The 14,203-nt window shown below is 33.0% G+C and overlaps 1 protein-coding gene across 1 annotated transcript; it reads left to right on the top strand.

The window, feature by feature from the left end:
* Positions 1–6,835: 6,835 nt before the first annotated feature.
* LOC132049609 (RPM1-interacting protein 4) lies at positions 6,836–11,292 on the top strand. The gene is made up of 4 exons (XM_059440480.1): positions 6,836–7,003; positions 9,091–9,681; positions 10,560–10,739; positions 10,967–11,292. The coding sequence occupies exons 1-4, from the start codon at positions 6,998–7,000 to the stop codon at positions 10,985–10,987; spliced, it is 798 nt and encodes a 265-aa protein (XP_059296463.1). The 5' UTR covers positions 6,836–6,997; the 3' UTR covers positions 10,988–11,292.
* Positions 11,293–14,203: the final 2,911 nt, after the last annotated feature.

The raw sequence follows: 14,203 nt of genomic DNA, 5'->3' as shown, positions 1-14,203 counted from the left end.
AGCATTATACATAATGTATTAACCTTGTAGAAAAGTGTATAAAAAGTGTTTACACATAAATATGAGCTAACTCGGGTAACAAAATCAAGATATGAGCCACGTGGCGTAAATATTCACTATAAAAAAAGGGTAATTTGTGGAGGTTGAAAGTTGCAATTCGCGGGGGTTTTAGCCTCCGCTAATTGCTTGAGGAGGCTAAAACTCCTGCGAATTGCAACTTTCAACCTCCGCAAATTACCAATTTTTTTATAGTGATTTTCTTCTAGTAGACATAGTGCCTAATTTTCCCCTACCCCGGCTTTTGCATAAATCAGTAACAAATAATTAGTTCTTGCTATTAGACCTATTAATTTTCGTTAGTATTCTAAGATACTTGAAAAATGGAATTAGACTTTGTGTTTACCTAAATATTTCGCTGTTATGGCTTCCTTTTCCATGCTAACCTTGTTCTTTTCTCTCCTATTTTAATTAGTATATTGACTTTCTCATTCTCTTAAGCAGCTTATTGTCTTCTCTTTTAACTCTGATGTTCTATTCACAATTTATCTTTTTCTCTGGTAACTCCTAATTATAATAGAATTCTTGTTCGTAATGACAATTGTGTCCTGTTCTAGTATAAGTTAACTTTAATGGGTCAAGGATATAAAAGTCGTTCAACATTTGAAGGATATTTTGGTCAACCAACATTTATATTCATACTTTTAAAATAATATAGATAGATAGATATAGATAATATATGCTTAAAGATAACATAATAAAAAGGGAAAAGAGTAAAAAATATCCATCTACTTTGTTTAAATGGCTAAAAATATCCTCCGAACTAATTTTGGGTCATTTATGCCCCTGCTGAGATGAAAGTTAACAAATATATCCTTCATTTGACAGAAATTCCCAAATTGGTTCAAATAACCCGATTTCATATATAAAAAATAACACACTCCCCTATTTTACCCGCCCCTAAAGGTATAGCAAGAAATCAGAGCAGCTTTCAACACCATTGATTTCAGGCGGTGGGTCGGGGGGGATAAAATAGGGGAGTGTGTTATCTTTTATGAAATCGAGTTATTTGAATCAATTTGGGGATTTCTGTCAAATGAAGGATATATTTGTTGATTTTCATAATAGCAGGGATATAAATGACGCAAAATTAGTTTGGAGGATATTTTTAGCCATTAAAACAAAGTAGAGAGATATTTTTGACCATTTTCCCTAATAAACACTTAATTAGCCCAAACTTGAGGAATTATTGAGTTAGTCAGTTGTTGATAAAACTCCTTTAACTTGGAAATTAAAAGATTTGGTCAGTTACTCTGTTGTTAAGTCAGACTCAAAGTTACATCTAGTAGATGAACAAATAAATCCCCAATGAAGTATATCATTGTTACTAACGACCACTCTGGACTATGGGAGCGATACATTTGCTTTGAATGGTACTCCCTCTGTGACTCCGTCCCATATTACTTATCTACTTTCTTTTTTTAAAACTCAAAATATATAAACTTTGACCGAGATTTTGAGATATATTTTCCAAAGATATTGATATGAAGTTAATTACAACATTAATGACAGACTTTTAAAATTGTAGTTTTTTAGTATCTAAATTATAATTTAAAATATTTGATTGGCCTAATCCAATTTAGCTTCGAAGATTGGATAATTTGCCTCTCGAAAAGCGAAACAGGACAACTAATATGGGGCAAAGGGAGTAGTTATACATAGTTGCATAGGGTACAAGAGAAACACAAGACAAAATAGCACGTAAAGACAAAAATATCTTAGCAGAATCCAGCTCTCATGTGAAGTAGGAACACATTTGGGCATCAAGTAATCAATTAGACGTTGGAATTTATACGAAGTTACCAATGGTCAGGAAATCTAGCCGTGGTGTTGAACTTCAACATTTGACACTGCGTTACGGTGACGATCAAAAGACTGGTCACAATGATAATTCCAGTCAGAATTGCTTTGGATAATTAGTCAAAGAAGGCACCAGGACCAAAGGAAGACTTTCTTCAAGGTTCGAACCCTGCAGTCCAACTTCCCAATGAAAAGAGAAGGGAAAACAAAGAAAATTTTGCAGTTTACTTAATTTATTAGGTTTTAAATATATTATTAATGACCTATATAGGACAATGAGAAGCACTATGCAGACGAGAGATAAAAAATGGATATTGGAAACTAAACGGTTTTGTGCGTTCTTCTTTAATTCTTTGTAGACCAAAAAAGTGTGTAATGAAAATTGAAAAAGGATAAGTATTGTTTAATTTCTCTCAATAATTACTATCTTTATTTCAAATTATATATCATGATTTTTAAAAATAATCATCCAAGCCTCACCAACTCCAACCCAACCCCATATTTGTCGTTTTACCCCCACCCCCAGTTCAAAATAAAATTCTTTAATTTTTTGTTTTTTTTTTCCCCATTTCACCCACATAGTAGTTATTCCCCCTGAACCCCCTTTTTTTTTTTTTTTTTTTTTTTTTGCACCCCACCCCCAACCACCCCCGTATCCAACCCCTCCCACCCTCCCCCCACAACATTTTTTTTTTTTTTAAGTTTTTAATTTTTTTTTGAATTTTTATGACCACATCCAATCACCACTACCCTGATTATTCAAATGTCATTTTTTTTTGAAGTTTTTTAGGGTAAACCCCCACCTTACCCAAAAAAAAAAAATAACTTTTTTTTTTTTTTGAAAACCCTCCTAAATAATGTTTCCTAAGGGGTGTACACAAGGGAATCATGACACAGGTAATTTGAGTCGGACGCATAAAAAAAAAAAAAAAAGTCAAACCTTTTTTTTTCAAAAAAAATAATTTTTTGTGCAAACAGTGGGGTACAAGAACGGTCAATTCAGGATTGTGCTTACAAAGCCGTAACTTGATGTTGTTATGCCTGATTATTAATTATTTAAATTTGCATAAAATTTAACAAGCAAATACAAGAACGGTCAATTCAGGATTGTGCTTACAAAGCCGTAACTTATTTGCCTTAATTATTTAATTTGCTAAAATTTAACAAGCAAATTGAATTATTTGAGTCTCTTTTCTTTTATTGATTATAAAAAGCTTTCATTATGCGAAAAGATACTTGATAAATGAGCTTGAGGTACTATTTTGTTTTTATTTCGAAATATTCAAGTTTTATGCATAAAACAACTGCTCAAAAATGCATAAAAACACTTCTTAATCATTAAGCCCCAACATTAATTCTCCCATAAACTGAGTTTTCAGATGATAAACGTGATATTATATACTCGAACATCTCAACAAAACTGATTCAACCTGTAAATATTACTACTAATTGAATAAGCAGTAAAATCCAATTAATATAAAACGTTCTTGCTTTAAGATTTTCTAGCCACTTCTTCGAACAAAGACGATTAAAAACGAAAAATAATCTGAATGTTGTGTGTATCTGAGTGTTGACATTAAGTACGCAGTTAACTCATCCAGAAATTAACAAATATATATATAACCCACATATTACATACTATTAATCCGCGTTCACTCTACCTTGGCGTAACTGGTAAAGTTGTTGTCATGCGAGGCACGGGTTCGAACTAGTGAAAATAACCTTTTGCAGAAATACAAGGTTGCGTACAATAGACCCTTGTGGTCCAGCCCTTTCCTGAACCCCGTGCATAGTGAAAGCTTATGCACCGAACGACCCTATTTATTTATAATATGTCTCCACTCTCCCAGGTCAATATGCAAATAGTTTATTTCGCTGCATATTAAATTGGAATTACTAGTCAAGTTGTGTTATAAGATGTGGTGGCTAACACAAACAGACACAACCTCTTGAACGACGAAGTCAATGGACCGAAGATGGTCAAGTACTCAAGACCAAGCCTTAGGGGATTCAAGAGACTTGGTTAGTTGATGTTCAGTCTTCCTCAATTTTTTATTTTATTCATAGACATAGACATAACCCCTTGCTTTGACTTGGTAAATTGCATCTTATTCGCTCCAATTCCAACAGATACCGCATTATCTGCATCATCAGTTCTAGGCATACATACAGCTTATTCTATTTAATTTGGAACGACTAGTCAGCTCAGCTGGCTAACCTACTACCCTGTTGGTAAACGCCATTTCTCGTCTTCCATAACGTGTGAAAATATAAAGCTATGACTTTGCTGACCTAACCTCCCTTTTTTATTTATTCGTCAAACAGAAAATGTGTAGTAAAATTGCTTCTTATTTGAGATTTTACTACGTACATGTTTATGACTTGTTCTCTCCTTTAGCATAATTTGTCGGAGCATTCATTGAAATATTTTATTTTTTAGTGAAGAATTGATGAAATAATGTAATGAGATTTGAACTATTGTGACACGAGTCGAAATTGTGATTGTGTACTGTTGAGTTAGTTTGTAATATTTGGGCATATTGAACAAATATATTTGTTTGTGAAAGTCAAGGACGACTTTTTGGAAAAAACTATATTATTATAAAAGCATGAATATAAATGTTAGTTGATCAAAACAATCTTAAAATATTGAACGACTTTTTAGCCCTTTAACCATTCAAATTAATTAATACAAGACTCAAAAACTAAGGACATGGCCATCTAAAATTATACCAATACTACATGGAATACCTTTTAACAATATCCAAGTCAATTCATATAAGGACTCATAAAAATAGGACATGACCTTACGTCTAATTAAAACTAATCCTATTGGAATTACGATACCACTGTCTATTAAAATAATAATAAAGGGATAAGCATTCGTTCATTGTGAGATATGACTTGAATAGTTGAATTCATGAATTAATGTTAGATTTCCATAGAAATGGATGATCAGTTATGGAAAGCACACAAAGACGTAAGGAATTTAAGTTTTATTCTTAAAGAATCTGTTAAATTGATATTTATAAAACTAATTAATCAAAAGAGTGTAGGATTGAAAGGGGCAACTTAATTAGTCAAACTTTAATAAAATAAATAAGTTAAAAGAACTGTTACCAGAAAATCAAAATAAGGGAGGTAAGCATAATATCATAAACCATAAGAGAAGATAGTATTATGAAGTGAAACCTAGATACTACTTTTGCACGAAAATACAGAAAATAAACAATAGGTCTATAAAGGTACATGCCTAAAATTCCAAACACCGTTAACGCTAAATTATGAAAAAAAAACAAAATTTAAGATTATATTATGAAGAATCAATCCTGATAGAGAAAGATTGTTTTTTGTAGAAGCCGTTGAAAAAACGAGTGGGAAAGAACATTTATAGAACAAAAACCTTATAGCGATTATACCATTTTTTGTATATTACTTATATCGATTTTCATTTATCGTTTATTTAGCCAATAGTTAGTTTCAGTAAGAAAATTATATATTAACCGAAATCAGGCTATAAGATTGAAATGCTAATATTATAGATATTATAGATTGGGGGTTACGTGCGAGTCACATGACAAAAAACTTTGGCTCCATATTTGAATTTGTTTAATAATTAAAATATTCTTTTAATGAAGGAATTAAAGATGGTTGTAATTGTGACATTTAACCGTCAATATGTATGATTTTGAATCGAACTAGAAACTATAATTTATCTAAAATTAGAGTTGCTGACAAACCCCCACTTTGGTACACTTCTACTATTAACTCAACTTAATTCACCGTTAATAACGGTAGAGGATAGAATCATAATTAGCGGTGGGGATCAATATATTCTAATTTGTTTTGGACACCAACTACTAAATTAGAGTCCCTCATATCTGAATAGCTTGATTTCCTTTAATTCTTCTATTTGATTTCCTTTAATTTGTTAATTGTTTCTATTTGAACTTTGGCACTAAATTTCTGTAAATATGATACTTGTGCTGGTGTTTTGATTTTTTTTGTGTGATAAATTGTTAGGGAATAACGTGCAAGGCACGTTCATAGAGACTAGTATATTTAAATTGTTGTAAGTATAAGGACATTCCTGAAATAGCGTAAATTAATTTACAGTATACTAGCTAGGGCTTTTGTTGGATCCCGAAGAAAATCACTTGTACGCCTAAAGAATATACGGACAATATCTCCTTAAGAACGTGGTATCACGTTAAAACCTTACTTCCCCTTAATTTAGTTTTCCTGTTCTTCTAACAGACTGTCTCGCTAAGACCATCATTAGGACATTTAACGAGCAACGATATTATGTCATTCTTACTATGTTATGCCTATAAAATAGCCACGCCCTTTTCTCGTAGCACTAGGAATAAATATTATTCAGACCAAAAGTATAAGGGTTACGTTTAATGTTTGTCTGTACAGCCAAATATGTGGAATGGGTTGGTCAATGATATATGATGAGACGTTTTCTTTTCGGGTGGAAATTAGAAGTGGGGGAATATTTTCGACAAGTGTTTTTTTTTTTCTGTTAAAGTGAAATAGAAGTTAAATTGATTGTATTATAAACTCTGTGATGATCATAAAATATTTAATTATCACTAGTTTTTATATTCTTCATGCATGGATGTTAATTAGCAGAGGTTTGTTATCTCATTAACATTAGTAAGTTAAGACCTAGCTCCCTTTGCATGTAATTAAGTATTCCTCATGAATATCTTTTTATTTTTATTATTAATAAAAAGTTGCTGCAAGACACACTGTCTAGTGGTATATATAAATCCGGCAAAAAAAAAAAAAAGGCGCCAAATGAAGGAGAAAAAAGAAATAATAGAGGCCAATGAAAAAAGAAAGCTTGTACAGTTCGGTAAGTGCATGGGATGATGGTAAATATTTAAGAGGAAGACTACGTGAGAGAGACGAATAGTCAACCATTACCGGTGGCTCCGGTCAATGGTTGCTGAACCTCTCTTTCATTTTCATTACAATTACTATAATTCATTTCTTCTTTAAATTAAACTCGCCTGCTTCTGCACCTCTCTATTCTTCTCTCTCTCTATCTCCTTAAGGAAAACTTGTTGAAGTTTTTCTTGAGAAACTGTTTGTTAGCTTTTCTGATTGAAAGCTTAATTGGTAAAAGATAATGGCTGTAAGTTTTCTTGTTTTTTACTTGTGATTTTGTTGATCATGCCACAATTTTACACTTTCTTTCTTAGTTTTATCTGTAGTTATGTACTAAACTATAAGATGATGATTGTGTCGGCATGACCGCATGAGCTTTAATAGTTACAATGGATTTTGATATATATTGTCCTATATATCTCGTTTTCTTCTTTTATTACATGATGATTTTCCGTGATGGATACATGGTAACTTTTGTGTACTCCAACTCCGATTTTCTTCTTCACCCAATTTTGTTCCAAACAAAGACAAAACACAAAGCATTATACTCTCTCCCCTCTCAAATATTACTAGTTGTTTTAGCAAATTGAATTATTTCAAAATATTTGAAAGTCTTAGAAAAAAATTCATTTACTACAGGGAGTATTATTTCTCCCCTCTAAATTCACCCTTAGGAATGATAATTAAGTGACATTTAGGAGAGAGATGAAGAGTATTTATGATTAAGGATATTAAAATAAATTTGAGGTTAACAAGCTATAGAAATCATGTATTTAATGTGCACTTATGTTGATTGGTGTGGTAGGTTATATTTCACTCGAAGGACGAAAGGAGTTGGCCTATGGTTTTAATTTACTTTATTTAGCAGGGTCCCTCTAGTGCTTTTTGTGTCCTTGTGTCATCCAATTATTAAATTGATGTAGCTCCCAATACTTCTCGAGCACATTTGTTTTCTTCATCTGTTTGTATGCATTTGTATTCACTCTATGCTGTGTTATGCCTTTTGGCTGATCATCATTCAATGATTTTCATAGTTAGATTGGAGGTCAAACTTGATAAAGTGACTAGTTAACTAAGTAATGAGTAGCTAAATACACTAAGATGGGAATTAATGCTGAGAGTCACTTATGTAATTGGTAGAAAAAGGAGCATACCATGAAATAATCTTCTAAACATAAAAGGCCAAAAACAGATAGGGTTTAAGTTCAACTTATAGAAATAGATTTACACACACTATTTTCAGCTAGCCTCCAATGAAAATCCATCAATCAAAAATAAAGATGAGTTCTCTAGACCAGGAATATATGCTAGTGAGTTTATATCTGATGTGGCTGTCTAGTTTCCCAATCAAGAGTTTGAGATTTTGATATTGAGTCCTAGTGAATTTGCTGACTTTTTGTTTCAAATGATATTCACCCCATTAATATTTCTGCCATGAGTTAAATAACCTGAACATAGAATGATAGAGAAAGGGTTGACTAATGCTGTGGCAATATCTCATACCCAAAAGCAGCTTTCTCCTTTCATAAATTTCAAGCTGTAGTTCCTTTTATTTTTCTGAAGGCCAGTGTAAAGGTTCTTCATTTTTTTCTCCTGGATAGGGACCAATGCCTTTAGACTTTGCAAAGTTGTAGCTTGTATGCTTTTATTTTCCCTTTATTTGTCAGTGTTCCATTTCAATTTGGTCTGCAAGCTTTTGCCCACTGAGGGGCTTTATGCTAAGGAATGTATCCAGAATTTCTAAATGTCGGCTTCTCAGCAATGTTGCCTGTTAATTACAGCTATGCATCATATGATGATCATTTTCACAATTGTTTACTCGGTGTGTTAATGATTACAATAGTTCATATGGGCATTTGTGTAGATTCAATGCATGGCTTTTTATAGACATGGGAGTATATCTTAAGCTTATTCAGCCAAGCAAGGTGTTAAAATGAGTTACTCTACCTGCTTTTTGTTATACAAATGCTCCACATGCATGTATTTCACAGGTTATTATTTTGCTCATATTAATAATTACTAATCTGAGGTAATTATCACCTTGAATGTGAGTTTGAATGCATCCAGAAGTTTGTGTTGACTTATAGAAAGTGAATTTAAATGGTAGCAACGGTTCCTCTGTACTTGTTTCTTGTCCCTCATCTATGGATTCAAAATCTTATTAGGTGAAAATTTATAAGGAGCTATACTTCTTAAAAGTTAGATTGTACATTCTTGTCTTCATGAATAAATAGAAAGTGTATATATCTTGCTTGTGTTATGATCAATGGCAGAAATCTGCCCAAAAAAAAAAAAAAAAAACTAAGTGGAAATTTCCTCAAACTGTTTCTGCAGCGTCCGAATGTCCCAAAGTTTGGCAATTGGGAAAATGACGCCAACACGCCCTATACTGTGTATTTTGAAAAAGCAAGGCAAACTCGCGGTACTGGAAAGATCATAAACCCCAATGATCCCGAAGAGAATCCAGATATGTTTCCCAATCCTGCTCCTTCTGCTCCCCCGCCTGCAGCTCCCCTTCATCCCAAGCCTAAAAGACAAACAGAGGAGCCAATTGGGCGTGGGGGAACAGCTAGGCAAAGACGGGAACATAGACCGAGTCAAGAAGACGAGGATTATCGGCTGTTTGCTAATGCTCCACCCCGTAACGAGAACAGGGGACGGAGAGGTGCCAATGAGCCATCTCCTCAACGAGGTCGTGGATCAAGTTCTGGTCGAACTGGCAGACAAAGTGCAGGATCTGAACACAGCTTTGATAAATCACCACTGCATCCACGTTACCAGGCACAGGTTAATGTCGGAAGAGGTGTCCCGTCTCCTGCTCGGGAAGGAAAGAATAATTCATATGATAGTAGCCATGGTACTCCTGGAAGATCATTTGAAAGTTCTCATGCTACTCCAGGGAGGTCCAAAAATAAACAAGAGACGGTACGTTTTCACCCAGTTATTTTTCATTTTGCATCATAGTATATTAGTGTATCATGTTGCATCACAAAGTTCCTTGCTTGTCCTTTATCATACAGGAAAAAGCTAAGTAGTGAAATTAAGATTATAGTTATATCTAGACATCATACATATAGGAAATATAGTTGGTACCCATTTAATGTCAGCTTATAATCTCTAACTCCTATGTCATATCCTTTATATATAGCCAACTTGATTTGATGACATTGTATATGTCTTTAACTTCTATATAATGATAGTGTGAAGAACTTTTATACTGTCGGTCACTTAAAAAAGAAATTCCCTATGTAATTAGTGGAATACTAACTTGCAGAATAATGTAAGTTCTTGCTATAACATGTTAAGATACACTAATTAGTGTAAAAATATTTCGCAATGTCAGCATATATAAGTTAAAACACGTGTCCTTCACAGTGTATTGCTTAGATAATATATAGTCACTCAACTACACAATACATACTCCAGTTTGCTATGTTGCTTGGACTTTTAAAAAAATGTTAATGGGTGTGTGTCGAATCCTCCAATGCAGTTTTGGAGGATCAGACACTAGTGTGGCAGCATTTTTAGAGAGCCCGAACCACACAGCTAATTTGAAAGTTGGATTTTCACTTTTGAGGTCCAACTGAATTACTTTATTGTTGTTTCTTAGAGGGATGATAATCCACACAAAATTGTCATTGTTTTGAAGACTTACTGCTTGCAAGCAGCATAGAAATCTTTATAGAACTTCAATGCACAAGCTGTTGAGGTTGACCTGGCATGAATTTGGATAAATGGAAATTTAGTTTATTGATTCCATTAATTTGATGTGAATTTACTTAAACTGGTCCTTCTTCTAGCAGCCTGATAGAGGAGCTGCAGTTCCAAGATTTGGGGAGTGGGACGAGAACGATCCTCAATCTGCTGATAACTACACCCACATTTTCAACAAGGTGCGAGAGGAAAAGCTAGGAACTCCACCAGGGACACCTAGTAGAACACCTAACAACCCACAAAGCCAAAACTCAAATAAAAAGCGAATGGTACAGTAAATCACTTTCCCTCCGTTATCATGATCAATTCTTTTCTGAGGCGGATTTATAGTAGATATGTCGGTTCAAATGAACCCCATCATTTTCGACTCAAACTATGTATACATGGAAAAGTATAGTATTTAATCATACTCGTACTGAACCTACTGACTCTACATCCTGAATTTGCCTCTTATTCGTTTAGCTCTTGTTCTTATTTTCTTGTCTGTAATCTGCAGAAGTGCTGTTTTCCCTGGTAATGCAATGGAGGACCTTGATTTTATCCTGAAGATGTGAAGCTGCAACGGATATGTAAATAGCTCAACAAATTATATTGCTTGTGCAATATATTAATTCATCTGCTTTACGTGCCATTGTATTGTCAGCTTATAGTCTTTTATATTGTACTTCTATTGTAGTTGTATGTTACGGACAGTGCTTGCAGATTCTTTTATGCACAGGGTGTGCTTTCTCTATTTTGTGTATGTGAAGTCTAGTACTACTGTTTGGTCTTCTCTGGCAATGCAAATGGTTATAATCTTGGGTTATTGCTCAAGTACTAGTACTACTTCTCAAAAAAAAAAAAATTGTGCATTTTGAATTTTAAGGTTTAACATAAAGTTGATTCTTATGTTTTAAAGAAAATTTGTATATTTATGAAGTGCATAAAAATATTATTATCACAATTATTAACTTATGATAGTTCTGTTCCCCATCACACATACTCCCTATATGTAAGGATCTAATAGCTCAGTTGGTTCACTACTTGAACTTTCACCTTATTAGTGAGGGTTCGAATCCCACGTTATAATCCTCTTACCCATTTCCCCTTCCTCTACCCCCTATGTAATTAAAAAAAAAAAAAACTTACCTCCTATATCTAAGGATGTCGTACGTAGGGTTAAAGTTTAAAATTGTTTTTGTGGTTACCTTCAATGACATGTATATCAAATCAAATGTATAATTTGTATTAACTTAATGACATAATTATTCTAAAATGTCTCAAGTTGAATGGTAACTGTGTGGGTCAAAAATAAAATTTTATTACTGTACCATATTCGATAATATTGGTTTGATTCGAATTAGTTCTAAAATGAAGCGGAAGTATTCTAATGGAACAAGAAAAAAGACATAAATTAAAAAACTAACACCAAAACTCACTTTAGTAATTAAATTTTACGGACAATTCTTTACCCCCCAAAACAACTTATATGTGAATCATGTTCAACTTTACTTTGCCCAAACCAGTTGAGAGCTGAGCTTATTTCACCACTCGCTTTGTGATTCATTCTCGTCATTTAATGATTTTTTTTTTAATACATTAATCCAAAGTCGAAACTAACTAAAAATAATTAAGACCCACCCCAACTCGACCCATTCCCAAATAAAACACCGAAATCCAAAAAGAATTCATCTTCTATTCACATTGTGATGACTATTTCAAGTTTTGATTGTGACTTTATGATTGAAAATCGAATACCAAGTTGAACATTATTACAGATCTGGTTTAAGTAGTTGTTGGAGTTTCCATTTAAAGTAGATATTGAATCAAAGAGCTTGGGTATGACATTCTCGGCTGGGACTGAAGTCGTATTTTGATTCTGAAAACCAAGTAGTTGCTTATTAGTTAGAAACTGATTAGGGACGTTGTGGAGGTGGGATTCGAAGTTGTATGCTGATTTGAACCAAGTTCTAAAGTGAAAATCTTGGATCTGTATTGTTGTGCTAAAGTTTGTTTGTGCTAAATCTGTATTTTAATCATCTGGGTATTACTATTTGGAGCTTAAAAACACTAATGAAAATTGTTTGAAGTTGTTTGTTTGTGCTAAAGTTGAATTACAATTGAGCTTTGCATCTTTTGATAATCATGGAAGCCATGGAGATTGAAATAAAAGAAGAAGGGAATGTGAAACTCATTATGGTAATACAGTGGTAAATCCACCTTTTGTGACATTGTTATCCGAGCTCTGCAGGTTGTGACAATAGAGAAGATGGTATTATTAGAGAAGACAACAAAATAAAGAGAAGAAAAATTAAAAAGCGCGACCCACAAATTTTTTTACGTCAAAAGAAAATTGGTATATATGTAGATACATCACGAAAAGAATATTAAAAGTATTGATTACATGTTGGCCAATTAGAAAATGACATGTGTATGATTTTATCAAATTTTAAAATTTATTTTTCTTCTCACTCGCTTCTACGAAGGTGAGTGCACTCTCTCTGTCATGTCACCTCTTAGGGGCATATTTAATACACTATCGATAAGAATACGGAGGTAAAAATTTACCCGTAAAGTTACACTGCTAAAGAGAGTTTTGCAAACAAGTTTAAGGTGTATTTTATGTCTTTTCTCAATTCTTAGCAAGAATTATTGCAGTAGGATAATGGCTAGGAGGATTTGAAAAGCATTATGGCATTACGATTTCCAAGGTTTAGCCAAGGTACCCCATTACTATCGTTTTTGTAATTTTCTAATTGTTCCAAAGTCTTATAAGTTGAATTAATCAAATTCAATTTTTCTTGTTCTATCTCGGCGTATCCATGGAAACAACATATACCTTAGTTCCCCAACTACGAGCCCATTTGAATTAGCTGGAAAAAAGTGGCTTTTAAGCATAAGTGCTTAAAGTATTTTTTAAGTGATAAAAGTTACTCCCTCCGTTTTAATTTATATGAACTCATTTGACTGGGCACGACATTTAAGAAAGAGGGAAGACTTTTGAAACTTGTGGTTCAAAATAAGCCTTGAAAATTTGTGTGGCTGTAAATCATTCATAAAGTGAATTTGTTTCCAAATTAGGAAGGTCATTCATTTTGGCACGGACTAAAAAGGAAATAGATTCAAACAAATTGAAACAGAGGGAGTATTTGATAAATAAGCAGTTACGTGTTGGATAAAAGTGCTTAAAGGGTTTTTAGAAGTACGGGTAGTATTGGAATTGACAGAAAATATAAGGGATGAAAGGGTAATTGTTGGTCAAACCAAAATGGTTTTTAAGCCATTAAAAAAGTTGTGGTTGAGCAACTTCTTGATTTTGACTTATTTTAAGCATTTTTTAACTTAATTTAAGTTGTTTTCTATTTTACTAAATACCCAAATAAGTTTAAAATGATATACGCATTCGTTTGAACAATAAAACTTAAGTTGAAAAAAAAGCTTGTAAAGTGGAGTTGCATTTGAACATTAAATCTTATTTGAAAAAAGTTTGAATTTGCGAGTAAAATTTACTATGTCACTTAAATTGCACTTGCAAATCAGTATTTGAGTGAAGAAAAAAAATCAGAACTTGAAATTCAAATATAGGGGTTAGTATATAACTAGTCTTAAGTGTACCTACGTTGCCCATGTAAATTACGTGAGTCAATAAATAATTTACATAAGAAGAATACATTTTCCATTAAAATAAATGCAATTGTTTAAATGATGAAAATGAATATTATTACGTAGACATAATACATAGATTCAATATCTG

The sequence above is a fragment of the Lycium ferocissimum genome, chromosome 1, assembly GCF_029784015.1.
Source record: "Lycium ferocissimum isolate CSIRO_LF1 chromosome 1, AGI_CSIRO_Lferr_CH_V1, whole genome shotgun sequence".
In the NCBI taxonomy this organism is placed as follows: domain Eukaryota; kingdom Viridiplantae; phylum Streptophyta; class Magnoliopsida; order Solanales; family Solanaceae; genus Lycium; species Lycium ferocissimum.
Note: the sequence above shows the minus strand (reverse complement) of the source record. Positions and strands in the feature narration are given on the sequence as shown.